This window comes from Lampris incognitus, chromosome 4, assembly GCF_029633865.1.
Source record: "Lampris incognitus isolate fLamInc1 chromosome 4, fLamInc1.hap2, whole genome shotgun sequence".
Taxonomy (NCBI): Eukaryota; Metazoa; Chordata; class Actinopteri; order Lampriformes; family Lampridae; genus Lampris; species Lampris incognitus.
Genome location: NC_079214.1, coordinates 27,756,531 through 27,770,563, shown reverse-complemented (window position 1 = coordinate 27,770,563; position 14,033 = coordinate 27,756,531). Strand labels below are relative to the sequence as shown.

Sequence of the window (14,033 nt, the reverse complement as noted above, 5' to 3'; positions counted from 1 at the left end):
GTGAATTCTGGGGGCAGCCGAGAACCGCCGCCGCAGCCGGGAAGCGAACCTGGGTCGCCCAGGCGACTGCGCTAACCAGTCAACTAAAGGGTCCGACCCGTTAGCCAAGGGCTAGCAAGTCTATTCATCCGTGGTCGTTACAGTAGGTATATCTGTATGTTGCGGTGCGGTTATCTGTATGTTTCTGTACATGCACTGGCTGTGAAGGCAAATTTCCTGCAGGAAAATAAAGACTGTATCTATCCATCTAACTTTAGCTCTGTTGAACTGCTGCAAAAGCACCTGTTTTACAATGTCAATGTTAAACCTCCAATCAGGATATGGTGTAAGTAACGTGTAACATTAGCTACTCAGTTGAAAATATGCAATATACTAGGCCCACTTTAATTTGCCAACTTAAAACAATGACACTGTATCGTTCTGTTCACAGCAAAGTCAGACAATAGTGGTGCTTCTTATCTATGACGCTATATATATGCCCTATTTTATGTTTACTTGCCACTATTGCAGGATTATATAGGGCTAGATGCTTAACACTGAAAATCATCATTATAATCATCATGTTATCATAATCATCGCTGTCGTCATCATCATAATCATCACCGTCATCATCATCATCATCATCATCATCCAATGAAACTTGAGGAACTTGTAGCTTTGGCGTGGAAGGCAAGCGTTGGAACGCTCGCAGGAACTCATCGGTGACCCTGATCACACCTTCTCATGAATGGTACCCAGAATTTGTTCCTCTCCGTTGGAGTCTGCGTTTAAGCCACTTGCCATCACAACAGCTAACAGCATTAGGTATTTACCCCGATGGGGACAGTTTGGGATGATATTGACTGAATGTCATGCATCAACTTCCTTTTAAGATTTTATTCACAGTTTTTAAAACATATCATACCATACATAAGATATACAATGAAATCGCAACCCACTTGTTGTCATGACTGCATGATTGCAAGGTTAAACGAAGCAAAATAAAAATCAAAAATTCAGTGTGAATGCAAGGAAAGTTGCATATTATCTCTGATTTCCCTCAGGCAGCAGGACACAGGTAGTGTAATTGTCATCTGTAGTTGATCATGTGTAAATCCGTTATTGTGTGTCGCTCCTCCCTATAGGCCACCTCACCCCACCCTGCAGTGCTGCCTATACGCTTATATTGCAGACCTTTTATTTTGGGAAAGATAATGAAAATTGTTGATCAAACAAGAAAAAAAAGGGGGGGCCCCACCGTTAGATTTTTTTCCATAGCCATTCCCGATCCGACACAATCTCAACTTCTTCCTCCGGGTTTTGTCTCCGTCCCTGCTGTCAGCCCTCTCAAGCTGCACTCTGTTCCGAGGCGCTAGACGAGTGTGTGGAGGCCGCTGAGCCAAGCCATGATCACAGACTCAACAAGCATCCTCACACCACCGACCCGGGCTAGCGGGCTGCACACTGGGAGTCTACTGCATGTGTGTGCGTGAGATGTGTGTATGTGTGAGTGGGTGTGTGTCAGTGTGCGTGTGTGTGTGTGTGTGTGTATGTGTGTGTGAGTGAGTGAGTGAGTGAGTGAGTGTGTGAGCGTGCGCGAGCGATCCCAGAAGCAAGCAGGATGGAGGGTCTCAAGGAGAAATCGGGAACTTTGGATTGACGCCGTGGGGTGGACAACGCGCAACCTTAAAATCGTTGGCTCGTCGGTTCGTCGGGACTCGTGGATATATTCGGATGCCGTCCTGCGCCTCCTTTTTCTAGGGAGTGGGGAATTTATATCTACACTTGTGCTTGTTTTTTTTTCTTCCTTCCTTTTTTTCCCCCTCTCGCATGCAAAATGCCGTTTGCCAAAAGGATTGTGGAACCGCAGCTGCTGTGCAGGCACCAGATCCCGAATGACGAGGGTCTGCTTTTCGAGGACCTGTGTGCCATCAGTAACGTGGTTCTGTCCCGGACCTTGCGGCAGCTGTCCGACCTGGCTCGGCACGCCTGCTCGTTGTTTCAGGAGCTGGAGAACGATATCATTACCACCAACCAACGGGTCTGGGTTCTCCAGAACAAAATAGGCCACATACAGCAAACCGCAGGTGCCCTAGACCCCAAAAAGGAGGCAGTGCGTAAGTAGAGCTTTGTACCACAAGAGTCACAAAATACGGTGAATTACCGACGGAGCAATGTGGGATTTTTGTTTTGTTTGTTTGTTTATTCATTGATGAACATGCCTGGGCGCTCAAGTTTAGAAGGACGCCCACCTCAAATGTATTTTTACCCCGAGTGTGCCCACTCTCACGCACGCTCTCCTCGGACGCGCCCGTCATCTCTCTCTCTCTCTCTCTCTCTCTCTCTCTCTCTCTCTCTCTCTCTCTCTCTCTCTCTCTCTCTCTCTCTCTCTCTCTCTCTCTCTCTCTCTCTCTCTCTCTCTGTAATTGATGATGCCACTCGTACGTTAGCGCATTTAACCGTACACTATACGCCTTGTACTGTTTGGTTCGCCGGTTTCGACCCATCCCAGAGCGGATCCGAGCGGGTCCGTCGACGTGCGGCCGCTACAGCACAGAGGGGCGTGTATCACCGCTGCATTGCCTCAGCATCGCGATGTCTCACGCGTACTGCGGGTAGTGCGCACCTGGAGCACCGGCGGGGCTCGGTGTGGCGGCTGTAAAGCCGCCGAGAATATCGATGGCGTTTCCCAGAATCTCATGTAACGCCGTGTGTGGTTGGTCGGGGAAACGGCGGAGATCCGGACTGACACAGGCGGCTCATGCCCCCCCCCCCCACCACCATCCTCGTTCGCCAAAGCCACCGTTGCACAGCGGCACCAACACAGCATCAATAATACATTTGTTAGGCCTACATTTTGAAAGAATGAATACGATCTCATTACGGGCTGGTTACTCTGCCATGGCTGTAATAACGTTGAGAATAGTTCACCATAGTTAAGTATTAGTGCTGAAGCCTGCGGACGGTCTACTTGAAAATAAAAACGGACTGGCTTCAACAGAAGACATGCAACCCAGCGTTAACAACATGGTCTACACGGAGGCACGATTTTGTTGGTGTCCTACATTTATCCCCCGTCGCCTCGACGAAATTCGATGTCAGTTTGCAATTATGGGCTACTTTGATTTTGTCTTGCAGAAATTGTGGTATGAACTGGCCACTGTATATTACTCATGATCTGTTGGGCCCGAAGCTACAGTACGTTCATTTCACTGTGAACCCCATCTTTAGAATTGATATATCCACACTCAAACTAACTCACTAACTTACTCTCTCTCTCTCTCTTTCTCTCTCTCTCTCTCTCTCTCTCTCACACACACACACACACACACACACACACACACACACACACACACACACACACACACACACACACACACACACACACACACATACTTTTGCTCACTCTCTCTCCCCTCTAGCATATGTGTCAGAATGATGCAGGCTGTGTCTGCATTACGTAAAACAGTCGGATTGCCTCATATTGCTCCGTCGACTCCACTGGCTGTGAATCAGGCTGAATGAGGCTGTGCTGTCCAAGACCCAAATGTGTGAAACAAAGATTATTTTTTCCCTGCTTGTCCCTCTAAGCAGATACAGACATTCAAACCTTAATACTGCAGTCCATGCACGACTCACAGAGCCCTCCCCTCCTTTTCACTGCACATAGTCACACACACACACACACACACACACACACACACACACACACACACACACACACACACACACACACACACACACACACACACACACACACACACACTCCTGCACCATCACACCTCACACCATCTGTCTGACTCTTATAAGACAAGAACCTGTCTAACCTCACAGGTATGGCTTGGGAAACTCTGGATATGTTGGCTGTTTGTGTTCTCTCTGCCATATGCTGTTGGTGTCAGCCAAGGCATGTTAGACTACGTCAAACAAAATGGCATAATTCACTGTTTTGTGCTCTGTACAAAATGATGCATTATAGATGTATTATTGACGGAATCCTCAGGCAGAGTGAAAAAGTGACCGTAGTGTTAGGCTTTGCACCCCAGTGTGGGCACAGACCTTAGATCAAGTGCAAGTTGGACAACAGTGTTCATGCTTGTGTTTGTCAGAGTTTTTGCCATATGTGTTCTGTTTCAAATGAGCCATCACTGTCTACTGCCCATAAAAGCCTATAAAAAGAAAAGAGAAAGGAGAGGAGAGGAGGGAGAGAGACCAGGGTTCAATCATGACTACATTTTCTGTTGTGGTGGCCAGTGATACAGAGCAATTGCAAAAAAAAGTCAATGAGACGAGGATCCTCCAAAATAAGACTTAGAATGGTAGGTCCAAGTAGTTGGTGTAGTGCTGTGCTAGCTAGAGCTATGTGCATGTTCAAATGCTGTTACAGCAACAGGTGCTGTGAATTAGATTAGTGCAGCAGTTAATACCAAGCATGTTTATTTGGAAAACTTGCACTTGAAGGTGCACTAACGTCTCCACAGAAAATGATCATGAAACAAAAAATGACATAAGTCATATAACTTGCTTCTTTAAGCTTCTGACAATACCTTTCATAAAGTACTGACTTAGAAATGAAATCTCTCAGTTCAGAGTAATGATGACCTAAAGCATGCAGCCCCGTAATTAACCAACGTGTTTCAACAGCTTAAATTAAAAATCATGTTCTTGCAAACTGAAACCCTTTACTCCTCATCAGCATCCAATCAGTTTTCCTGCTCTCAAAAGGCTACGATCATTGTTAAGTAGCCTCAGAGCTGCACGCAATTCAATTCAAATCAGTGGAATTCAAATCTTAATTATTCAGATGATGAAATATTGTTTCGAGGCATGGTTCAATAGACATGGGGCAAATGGGGGCCATGCTACATAGGCTATAGCAACAAGCATCAAGTCAACTGCCAGTTCATAAGACCAGACCAGAGAGTCAATGGGTCACTAAAGTGCAAAAAATGCTCATCAGTGCAACAAAAAAAAAGAAAGAAAGAAAGAAAAGAAAAGAAAACAAATTTGTTATACAAGTGCCAGTGGCTGGTGCATAGTGAGCAGTCTAGTTGGAGTGAGGATACAGGAATCTCTTGTTATTTTGCCTTTGCATTTTCCACACTGTGAAGCCATGCTACTCTGAAGGCATCCACTGAAACAGGCCTCTGAGGCATGGGTGGATTACCAAACGGGCCTAACGGGCCCAAGCCCAGGGACCCGAGGGCTCAGGGCAGGGGCCCCCTAAGCCAGAACCTCTGCATGAAGTTGCTGTTATTAACTTTGCATTTCTTGTTGCATTTTGCACACATTGAAGCCATGCTACGCTGAAGGCATCCACTGGGACAGGCCTCTCTGGGGGTGACAACGATAATCAATAATGGCACTGGCCTTCCATGCTACACGCCTCTCAAATATTTTCGTTTGCCGTCTGGCTCACATTAAAATCTCACTTGGCTATTTTGTCTCACTATGAACTCCCAAGTCAGTCCGTTTTTTTTTTCTTTCTTTTTTTGCACATGCTTAAGTTGCTAAACCAGGCTACAATACATGTCAGAAAACATCCAATAAACCTCTTACAGTATGACACAATGTTATTTTATTACAAACATAAAAAAGTAGATTGTTTTATGTAGGCGGCACAGTGGCGCAGTGGTTAGCGCAGTCACCTCACAGCAAGAAGGTTCTGGGTTCGAGCCCTGAGGTAGTCCAACCTTGGTGGATCATCCCAGGTCGTCCTCTGTGTGGAGTTTGCATGTTCTCCCCATGTCTGCGTGGGTTTCCTGCGGGGGCTCTGGTTCCCTCCCACAGCCCAAAGACATGTAGGTCAGGTGAATTGGCTGTACTAAATTGTCCCTAGGAATGAATGAATGAATGAATGAATGAATGTGTGTGTCGGCCTGTCCAGGGTGTCTCCCCACCTGCTGCCCAATGACTGCTGGGATAGGCTCCAGCATCCCCGCGACCCTGAGAGCAGGATAAGCGGTGCAGATAATGGATGGATGTTTTATGTAGGGAAATCAGTTTTGTCTTTTTTTTTTGTTGCTTACTTTACAACTGAGGTTGCTGCCAATGCCAGTTTGCACATATTTGTGTTTGTACTCCTGTCTCTTTATCCTTTAATGCAATATTGTGGCTATATGTTCACCTCATTAACAGGTGGCAACCTCGTAAAATCTGTTTCAGCATCCTTGGTTTTCAAAACGTGGCTCTAGGAAGAATTTATCATAATGAGACACAAAGTCAAAAGCAGCTTGAGCCTGTCTCCTTTTCTCCGCTGCACTGCCAATAAATAAGAATGCAAAACTCAAAGAAAAAGTTTGTCCTCGTATTGGCTGAGGCAGTCATGTTGCATGCATTCAACTCGGGGACAAAGAGGAGGGCGCCACTGACCCAAACACACTGGGGTCAGTTACACAGTCAAGATAATTAGCTGTTCCACCACACCTGTTGATTAATCATAAATTTTAATTTTCCCCCCTTTTTCTCCCCAATTCTACCTGTCCAAATTACCCCAGTCTTCCGAGTCGTCCCAGTCACTGCTCCACCCCCTCTGCCGATCCGGGGAGGGCTGCAGACTACCACATGCTTCCTCCGATACATGTGGAGTCACCAGCCGCTTCTTTTCACCTGACAGTGAGGAGTTTCACTGGGGGGATGTGGCACGAGGGAGAATCACGCTATTCCCCCCTGTTCCCCCTCCCCCCTGAACAGGCGCCCCGACTGACCAGAGGAGGTACTAGTGCAGCAACCAGGACACATACCCACATCTGGTTTCCCACCCGCAGACATGGCCAATTGTGTCTGTAGAGATGCCCAACCAAGCTAGAGGTAACATGGAGATTTGAACTGGCGATCCCCATGTTTGTAGGCAACGGAATAGACCACTACATTATCTGGACGTCCCGTTTAACCTTATATTTACCAGGGTTTCAAAATGACAACCCTCCAATCACCAGGGAGCCCCCATTTAGCCCCCAATATCATTCCATATTGAATAAAGGGACCATTGTGGACCATCTAGTGATTGGCTGGTTCCCTGTGTGTTGCTTTTACTGCATATTACAGCTTCAACATGCAATCCTTTGCAGTTGGTATATTATGTCTGGCCTTGCTACCACACGATTTAACCTTTAATTCATGTTTACTCTTAATGTCCGGTTTAAGAAAACACACAAAAAAGGCAGCCTGAATATTTGATATGAGCAAAAATACTAAAGGTAATTCAGATAAACCTCAACACTAATAATAAACCTTATTCAGACTTTGAAAAATACCAGTTAGCATTCAGTCTTGTCATGCTACTGCTACACCAGCAAAAAGTAGCAGTTTGCAGCCGGTGCCAGATGCATAGATGGCTTGCTGTGCACCTCTGATGTACTTTACACCATATTACAATAGTGAAAATCCCTAAAAGTACACAAGACATGAAACAATCAAAAGTTGTTTTTTCCCCTCCCCAATTATACTTGGCCAATTACCTCACTTCTCCGACCCGTCGCGGTCCCTGCTCCACCCCCTCTGCTGATCCAGGAAGGGCTGCAGACTACTACATGTCTCCTCCAATACATGCGGAGTCGCCAGCCACTTGTTTTCACCTAACACTGAGGAGTTTTGCTAGGGGGACGTAGTATGTGGGAGGATGACACTATTCCCCCCAGTTCCCCCTCCCCCCTGAACAGGCGCCCCGACCGACCAATGAAGGCACTAGTGCAGCGATCAGGACCCATACCCACATCTAGCTTCCCACCCGCAGACACGGCCAATTGTGTCTGTAGGGACACCTGACCAAGCCGGAGATAACAAAGGGATTTGAATCGGCGATTCCCATGTTGGTAGGCAGTGGAATAGACCGCTATGCTACCCGGATGCCCCAAAACGTTATTTTTGATATTAGCACTGCAGACAATGTGTTCAGTCAACTTGACATGGGGTGTTCAAGCTCAAAAATCCCTCATGTCTTTCCACATAATGTCTTTTATCCATTCCAAGGTGCGATGATTGTAGCAAGAGGAGATAACAGGATCAAAACATAGACAAAAAAGTAACGTAGTTCTCAAAATCAAGAACATGGATTGCACACAAGAGTTGCACCATCTACATTTGCACATTAAGTTTCATCGGGTCGAGTTTACTTTTTTTTTTCAATTTGAAAGATTCAGAGGCTAGAATACAATACACCACCCAGACAAATGCACCACATTCTGCATTGGAGGCTACTGGAAAAGATGGAGAGGTCCCATTAAAGTCCATCATACACCCCTGAAATCAGTTTTTGTAGCACTAAACAGAAGTGGAACAACTCTTAAAGTGAACTATTCACCATCTGAAAATAAACAAAACCAAACAAGTTGAAATATGGAATATAGCTATTTTATGTACAGCAAATATTTAAGAAATGGGATTCTTTCAAATTCATTTTTTGATTTTTTTCTTTTTTTTTTTACTGAAATACTTTCTGGTATAGCAACATATGTAGGAACTTATGAGTTAACTTTTATAAAACATTTTTCTCACAAAACACAGTCGTCGCTCCAGAAGACCCACAAGAACAAATCAGAACAGACTATTCCTTTGAGTTTGTTTGCTATTAATTTGATTTTCCATGTCACACCCATTATCTTGGATTTTGCCCTGGCTTAGAAACATCAGAAATGCATAAACAAGAAAAGTCTGAATAAGATTCCGTCTCCGTCAAATACACACGCGTTGGTACACGTGCATCTACGTGTCAGAGCATCTTGTACCGTGCATTCATCTTCTAAATTATAACCTTCAACGCTTCACCCCTAACCTTAACTAAATATAGCCTCACCTTAATTCTATCCCTTAATCTCATCTCAAACCCTGAACTGAACACCACTTTGAGAGTGATGACAGCCAAAAGTCCTCATGTGGAAGGTTTTTCTTCCCTCTTTTGTTTGCAAACGGACATTTGATCAGTATACGGACACAAGAACACTCACAAACATCCCGTTTGTTCCTCACAAACAGGATGCAGAAGAACCTAGAGACATGCAATTCACCATCAGGTGATCACCGTCATGTGCCGATGGAGTGGCGTTACGCTTTTCTGTTGTGCCCACCGGCAGCTGGGCTTCCTGTTTGTTTGTCTGTTTGTGTCAGTCGCATATTTATTTGTTCGTTCAACATGTTGTCTTGTCTATTTGTAACGGCCTCTGCTCACACTCTGTCAATAACTGAGTAAAAATGCAGTGAGAGAGAGAGAGAGAGAGAGAGAGAGAGAGAGAGAGAGAGAGAGAGAGAGAGAGAGAGAGAGAGAGAGAGAGAGAGAGAGAGAGAATGGCCTATGGCAACATTAGACTGCTTTGTCTCACCAGTCTGCATAGTAACAGTGGAGCGAGGGATGCCTGCTTTAACCTTTTAGCTAAGTAGACGTCCCCGTCTGTCTTTCTCTCCCTCCGTCTTTCCCTGCTGCTGGCCCCACATGCTACATTTTCTGGTACATCTAGCACAACCTCTGGAGCTCACATCATTGTTCAAACAGCATGTTGTGGACATACCCGTCTACTGAGGGGGAGAGAAAGCAATAACGAGAGACGGAGTCAGAGAGAGAGAGACAGAGAGAGAGAGAGAGAGGGAGAGAGAGCAAAGCTAACCGGTCCTGAGCTAAGAATATGAGTGTCTCAGTGGTCTGGAAGTAAGTCTGTCCTCTCTGTCTGTTGGTCGCTCTCTCTCATTCTCTCTCTCTTTCTTAACTATATGGTAAGGACAGCCAAGAAAGGAAAAAGAGTGGTATTTTTAATTACTTCCGATCTCTCTACTATATATTTAGGAGTGTGTGTGTGTGTGTGTGCGCGCATTTTTTTTTCTTCTTTCAATTTTCCCCCTTTTTCTCCCCAATTGTATCTGGCCAATTACCCTGCTCTTTTTTCTTTTTTTGATCCGTGCCGGTCGCTGCTCCACCCCTTCTGCCGGTACGGGGGGCACCCCGACCGACCAGAGGAGGCGCTAGTGCAGCGACCAGGACAAATACCCACATCCGACTTCCCACCCGCAGACACGGCCATTTGTGTCTGTAGGGACGAACGACCAAGCCGGAGGTAACACGGGGATTCGATCCAGCGTTGGTAGGCAACGGAATAGACCGCTACGCTACCTGGACGTGTGTGTGTGTGCGTGTGTGCGTGTGTGGTTACAAAGCAGAGGAGGTAGGTCAGGACACGTGGTCTCCATGACAACAGAGGGGCACATGTATCTCTACATCTGCACCGAATAACCACATACCACAAATACACAAGTATTCTCATTTCATCAGTATCAGTTCAGATTCATGATTCAGAAAATTGTGTGATTCAAGTGCTCTGGCTATAGTCTATCTCACACCCTCCCCCTCCATTTCCCACTGTGTCTTTCTTTTGGATCTCTAATGTATTTTTCTCCACCTTTACGTATCTGTGTCCATATCTCCTTGTCTTAGTCGCTCTCTCTCTCTCTTTGTCTCTCCACCATTTCCTTTGCTGCCCTACTTTCCCCATCTTCATCAGTGTGAAGATGTTTCGGCTTCTTGCCAGCATATTTAACCCTCCTGTTATGTTAGGGTCAGATTGACCCGATTTCAATTTTCAAAACGTAAGATATTTCATTTGCCATGGTACACTTTCTGCTTGCTAGGTCTAGTGAAAATGTTGGGGGACATTTTTTTATTGCAAGCATATACAACACCCCCATTCACATGCTTGTATTTCAAAGATAATGTTTTTTGACCTGGATGTGAGAATTGATGCTAAAAAGAGGTAATAAGGGTGACAAATATGGCCCAGACTTGTTTTGGAAATTTTAGAGAAACAGTGGATTAGTCATTCCTCACACAGCATTGCATCCCCCTTCCCACAGACACACATGCATGCACGCACACGCGCACACACATGCACACACACGCACACTCACACATACAAACACATGTACAGGCACACTCGTATTTTGTAGCTTATAAGCACACTAGTGATACACCAGATTCAAAGGGGACAGTGCATTTCAAGAACTTCAGCCACAACAGCCGTGGTCAGCAGAATCCAGGGGGAGTGTCCCACCTCCACCCTGCACCTCCACTGCCTGAGGTAAGAGGCTGTATGTGTGTGTGTGTGTGTGTGTGTGTGTGTGTGTGTGTGTGTGTGTGTGTGTGTGTGTGTGTGTGTCTGTCTGCATATTTGAATGTGTGTAGAGCAGAGATCTTCAACAGGGGGTCCTCTGATTTACTGCAGGAGGTCCACCAAATTATATTATCCCAAACTTTTTTTTCTTCCAAGAAATATGTCCGAAAATACACATCAACATAAATACAACCTATAATACGCAAAATAAAGCTTCCTATTCGTTAAAAAATTACAACATTAAAGATACCCATGAATCCATCCATCCATCCATTATCCAAACCGCTTATCCTGCTCTCTTGCAATAATGTGATCACCTTGAAAGCCGAGCACCAGCTAGCTATCCTATGCTAAACAAGTCTATATGTGCAGCGCCATAAAACACTGGAAATAATTGCATCCCATACTAGCCAGATAGATACGTATTATTATCCTAATTATACGGCCATTCTTACATTAATGTGATCTACAATGGAGGGCTTTGTAACTTCTCGACCAAGAAACTCTGACAGATCCTGCACTTCATCACGAACCACTGGCGAAAGTTCAGAGGATGTGGCTAACGCACCTGCTAGCGAGCCATGCTACAACTGCTGCTAAGCGCAAATGAGAGAAGACCCGAAAATATTCAGAGAATTATCTCAAGTTTGGATTTACCTTTAAAGAGACTGGGGGCGTTGAATTACCAGTGTGTGTCATCTGCTCTGCCGTGCTGTCAAACAAAAGTATTTTGTAACGTGCATGGATAAGCAGACACGCTGGCCGCTGGCTGGCGGGTCTGACCCTTTAGTCGAGTGGTTAGCGATGTCCCCTGCGGTGCGGGCGATACGGGTTCGCTTTCCGGCCGCGGCAGTTCCTGTGGTTGCGTTGTCCCCCGAATTCGCTACAGTATAAAGCCGTCAAAGCCGCAGCACCACTTGGAGATAACCCATACCCACTTGAAAGAAAAGCCAGCGGAATACTTTCAGGCCCATCTCAAATCTCTCAAAGGCCAACAAACATTGATGAGACAATCAGCTAAAGTTGGTGAGCTAGCTTTGAAAGCCTCTTATCAAGTTGCTCTTCGGATCGCTCAGAACAAAAAGCCATACGCAATTACAGAGGATTTAATATTGCCAGCAGCCAGTGATATGTGCAAAACAATGTTTGGGACTGATGAGTACGTTAATAAACTGAAAAGCATTCAGTTGTCAGACACAACCATTGCTCGCCGTGTTGATGACATGGCGTCTCATGTCAGGGTGCAACTAGTAGAGAAACTGAGGTTGGCAGAGGCATTACAGTTGGATGAATCCATGGACTTGTCAATAAGAATTACAAAAAAAACATGTTCTATAAATATATTGTAACGTGCATGGATAAGTAGACACGTTGGTCCTTAACTAACAGGTCGGACCCTTTAGTCGACTGGTTAACGTTGTCGCTTGCGGAGTGGGAAACACGGGTTCACGTCTCGGCTGTGGCCGTTCCCGGACTGCCCCCCGAATTTGCTGCAATATGAATCTGTCAATAATTATGATTTTAATGGCTTAGCATTGTATACACCATTACAAAGTACTTTTATACATGGCACTGTAGGCCACCCTACACATTACTGTTGGCACGGTTTAATAAGCAACACAATTTTATACAATATGTAATAAGGGGTCCCTCCGCCATGTCTATCAGCCAAGGGGTCCTTGGCCTGAAAAACGTTGAAGACCTCTGGTGTAAAGGGCTCATGACAAACACAAAGACACATTTTGCTCTAATTACTAGAAATTATATATTAATTTATTTCCAGGTTGCAGCAAGAACAGGAAGAGATGTTAGATAGATGTTTTCTTCATGCTGCGAGCGCAAGAAATTAATTTGCAGCAAACACACCGTAGTCCTGTCCATCATATGCTGTTTAGACTGGCACACACACTCACACCCACACACCCACACAGGGATTGCTTTATGGTACACATATAAATATAGCAATTTTAGCTCTTCTTGTTCTGCGGTAGTCTTTTGAGCTATGGCTTGTAAATGAATACAGGTAGTATCTTGGTGCTACACTATGAAGAAAGAAAAAGCCTTTTGGTTGTCTTTGTAACAGGTGATGTAAAAGACATTGCAAAATCCAAAAAGTTAACTCGTGCCACTTTCATGTTTTTTTCCAAAGTTAAATTTTTTATCTATAATTTGTCATTCAGAACAAAATGTGTCATTCATATTTTATTTTTATAAAAGATATTCTTATTATTGATTAGACTAATTTATCTTAAAGACTTGTGTTTTGTCTATGCAATTCAATTCACTTCAATTCAATTCAGTTTATTGTCATTAAAAACAATGTGCAGGCACATGTTAAAAATTAAGTGGCTGCGGCTTCGCCAAACAGTGCAAGACAGACATAGACAAACACAGCAAACGCATTATAAGATATACACAGATGAAGAAAACAATAAGTTAAAAAAAGAGCATGAGTACAAAAATATTTAAAAATATCCACAGACATTCAGTGGGTAGCCAGGTTCAGATGGGCAACAGCTTGGGGAAAAAAGCCGTTTTTGAGCCTGGTAGTGCAGGCTCTGTCCATTTGTGTATACGGGTTATTTTGTCAAAACATAATGAAAATCAAAATAGTGCTGAATGATAGGTGAAATAAAATATTAATCAGTAGTTTATTGCATAAATATGTTTTAAGTTTGATTTTCCATGTATAATAGTTTCCCCTGCTTGCACTGTCATGAATATAATTAATCAAGTACACTTTTTTTCCACAGTGAAACCAATTGGCATATTCAAAAGCAAAATGCAGTAAATCAGGGAAAAAATATCCACCGTTTGCATAGATATTGATTATATTGCCCGCGAATGAGATGAAAATAATATGCATGGGCTATTTTTGCATAAATATTTGGTGTGTTACTGTAGATGATAAACCACGGCCTGGGTGCATCTGACCCGCTAACAGTAACTCTGTTACCAATT

At 44.4% G+C, this 14,033-nt stretch overlaps 1 protein-coding gene across 1 annotated transcript in view; it reads left to right on the top strand.

Annotated features, from left to right (window-relative positions):
* Window positions 1-1,816: 1,816 nt before the first annotated feature.
* nhsb (Nance-Horan syndrome b (congenital cataracts and dental anomalies)) overlaps window positions 1,817-14,033 on the top strand; it is an 86,646-nt gene continuing 74,429 nt past the window's right edge. Inside the window, exon 1 of the mRNA XM_056279052.1 lies at window positions 1,817-2,096. Coding sequence (XP_056135027.1) covers window positions 1,817-2,096 — 280 coding nt within the window. The remainder of the gene's footprint in view (window positions 2,097-14,033) is intronic.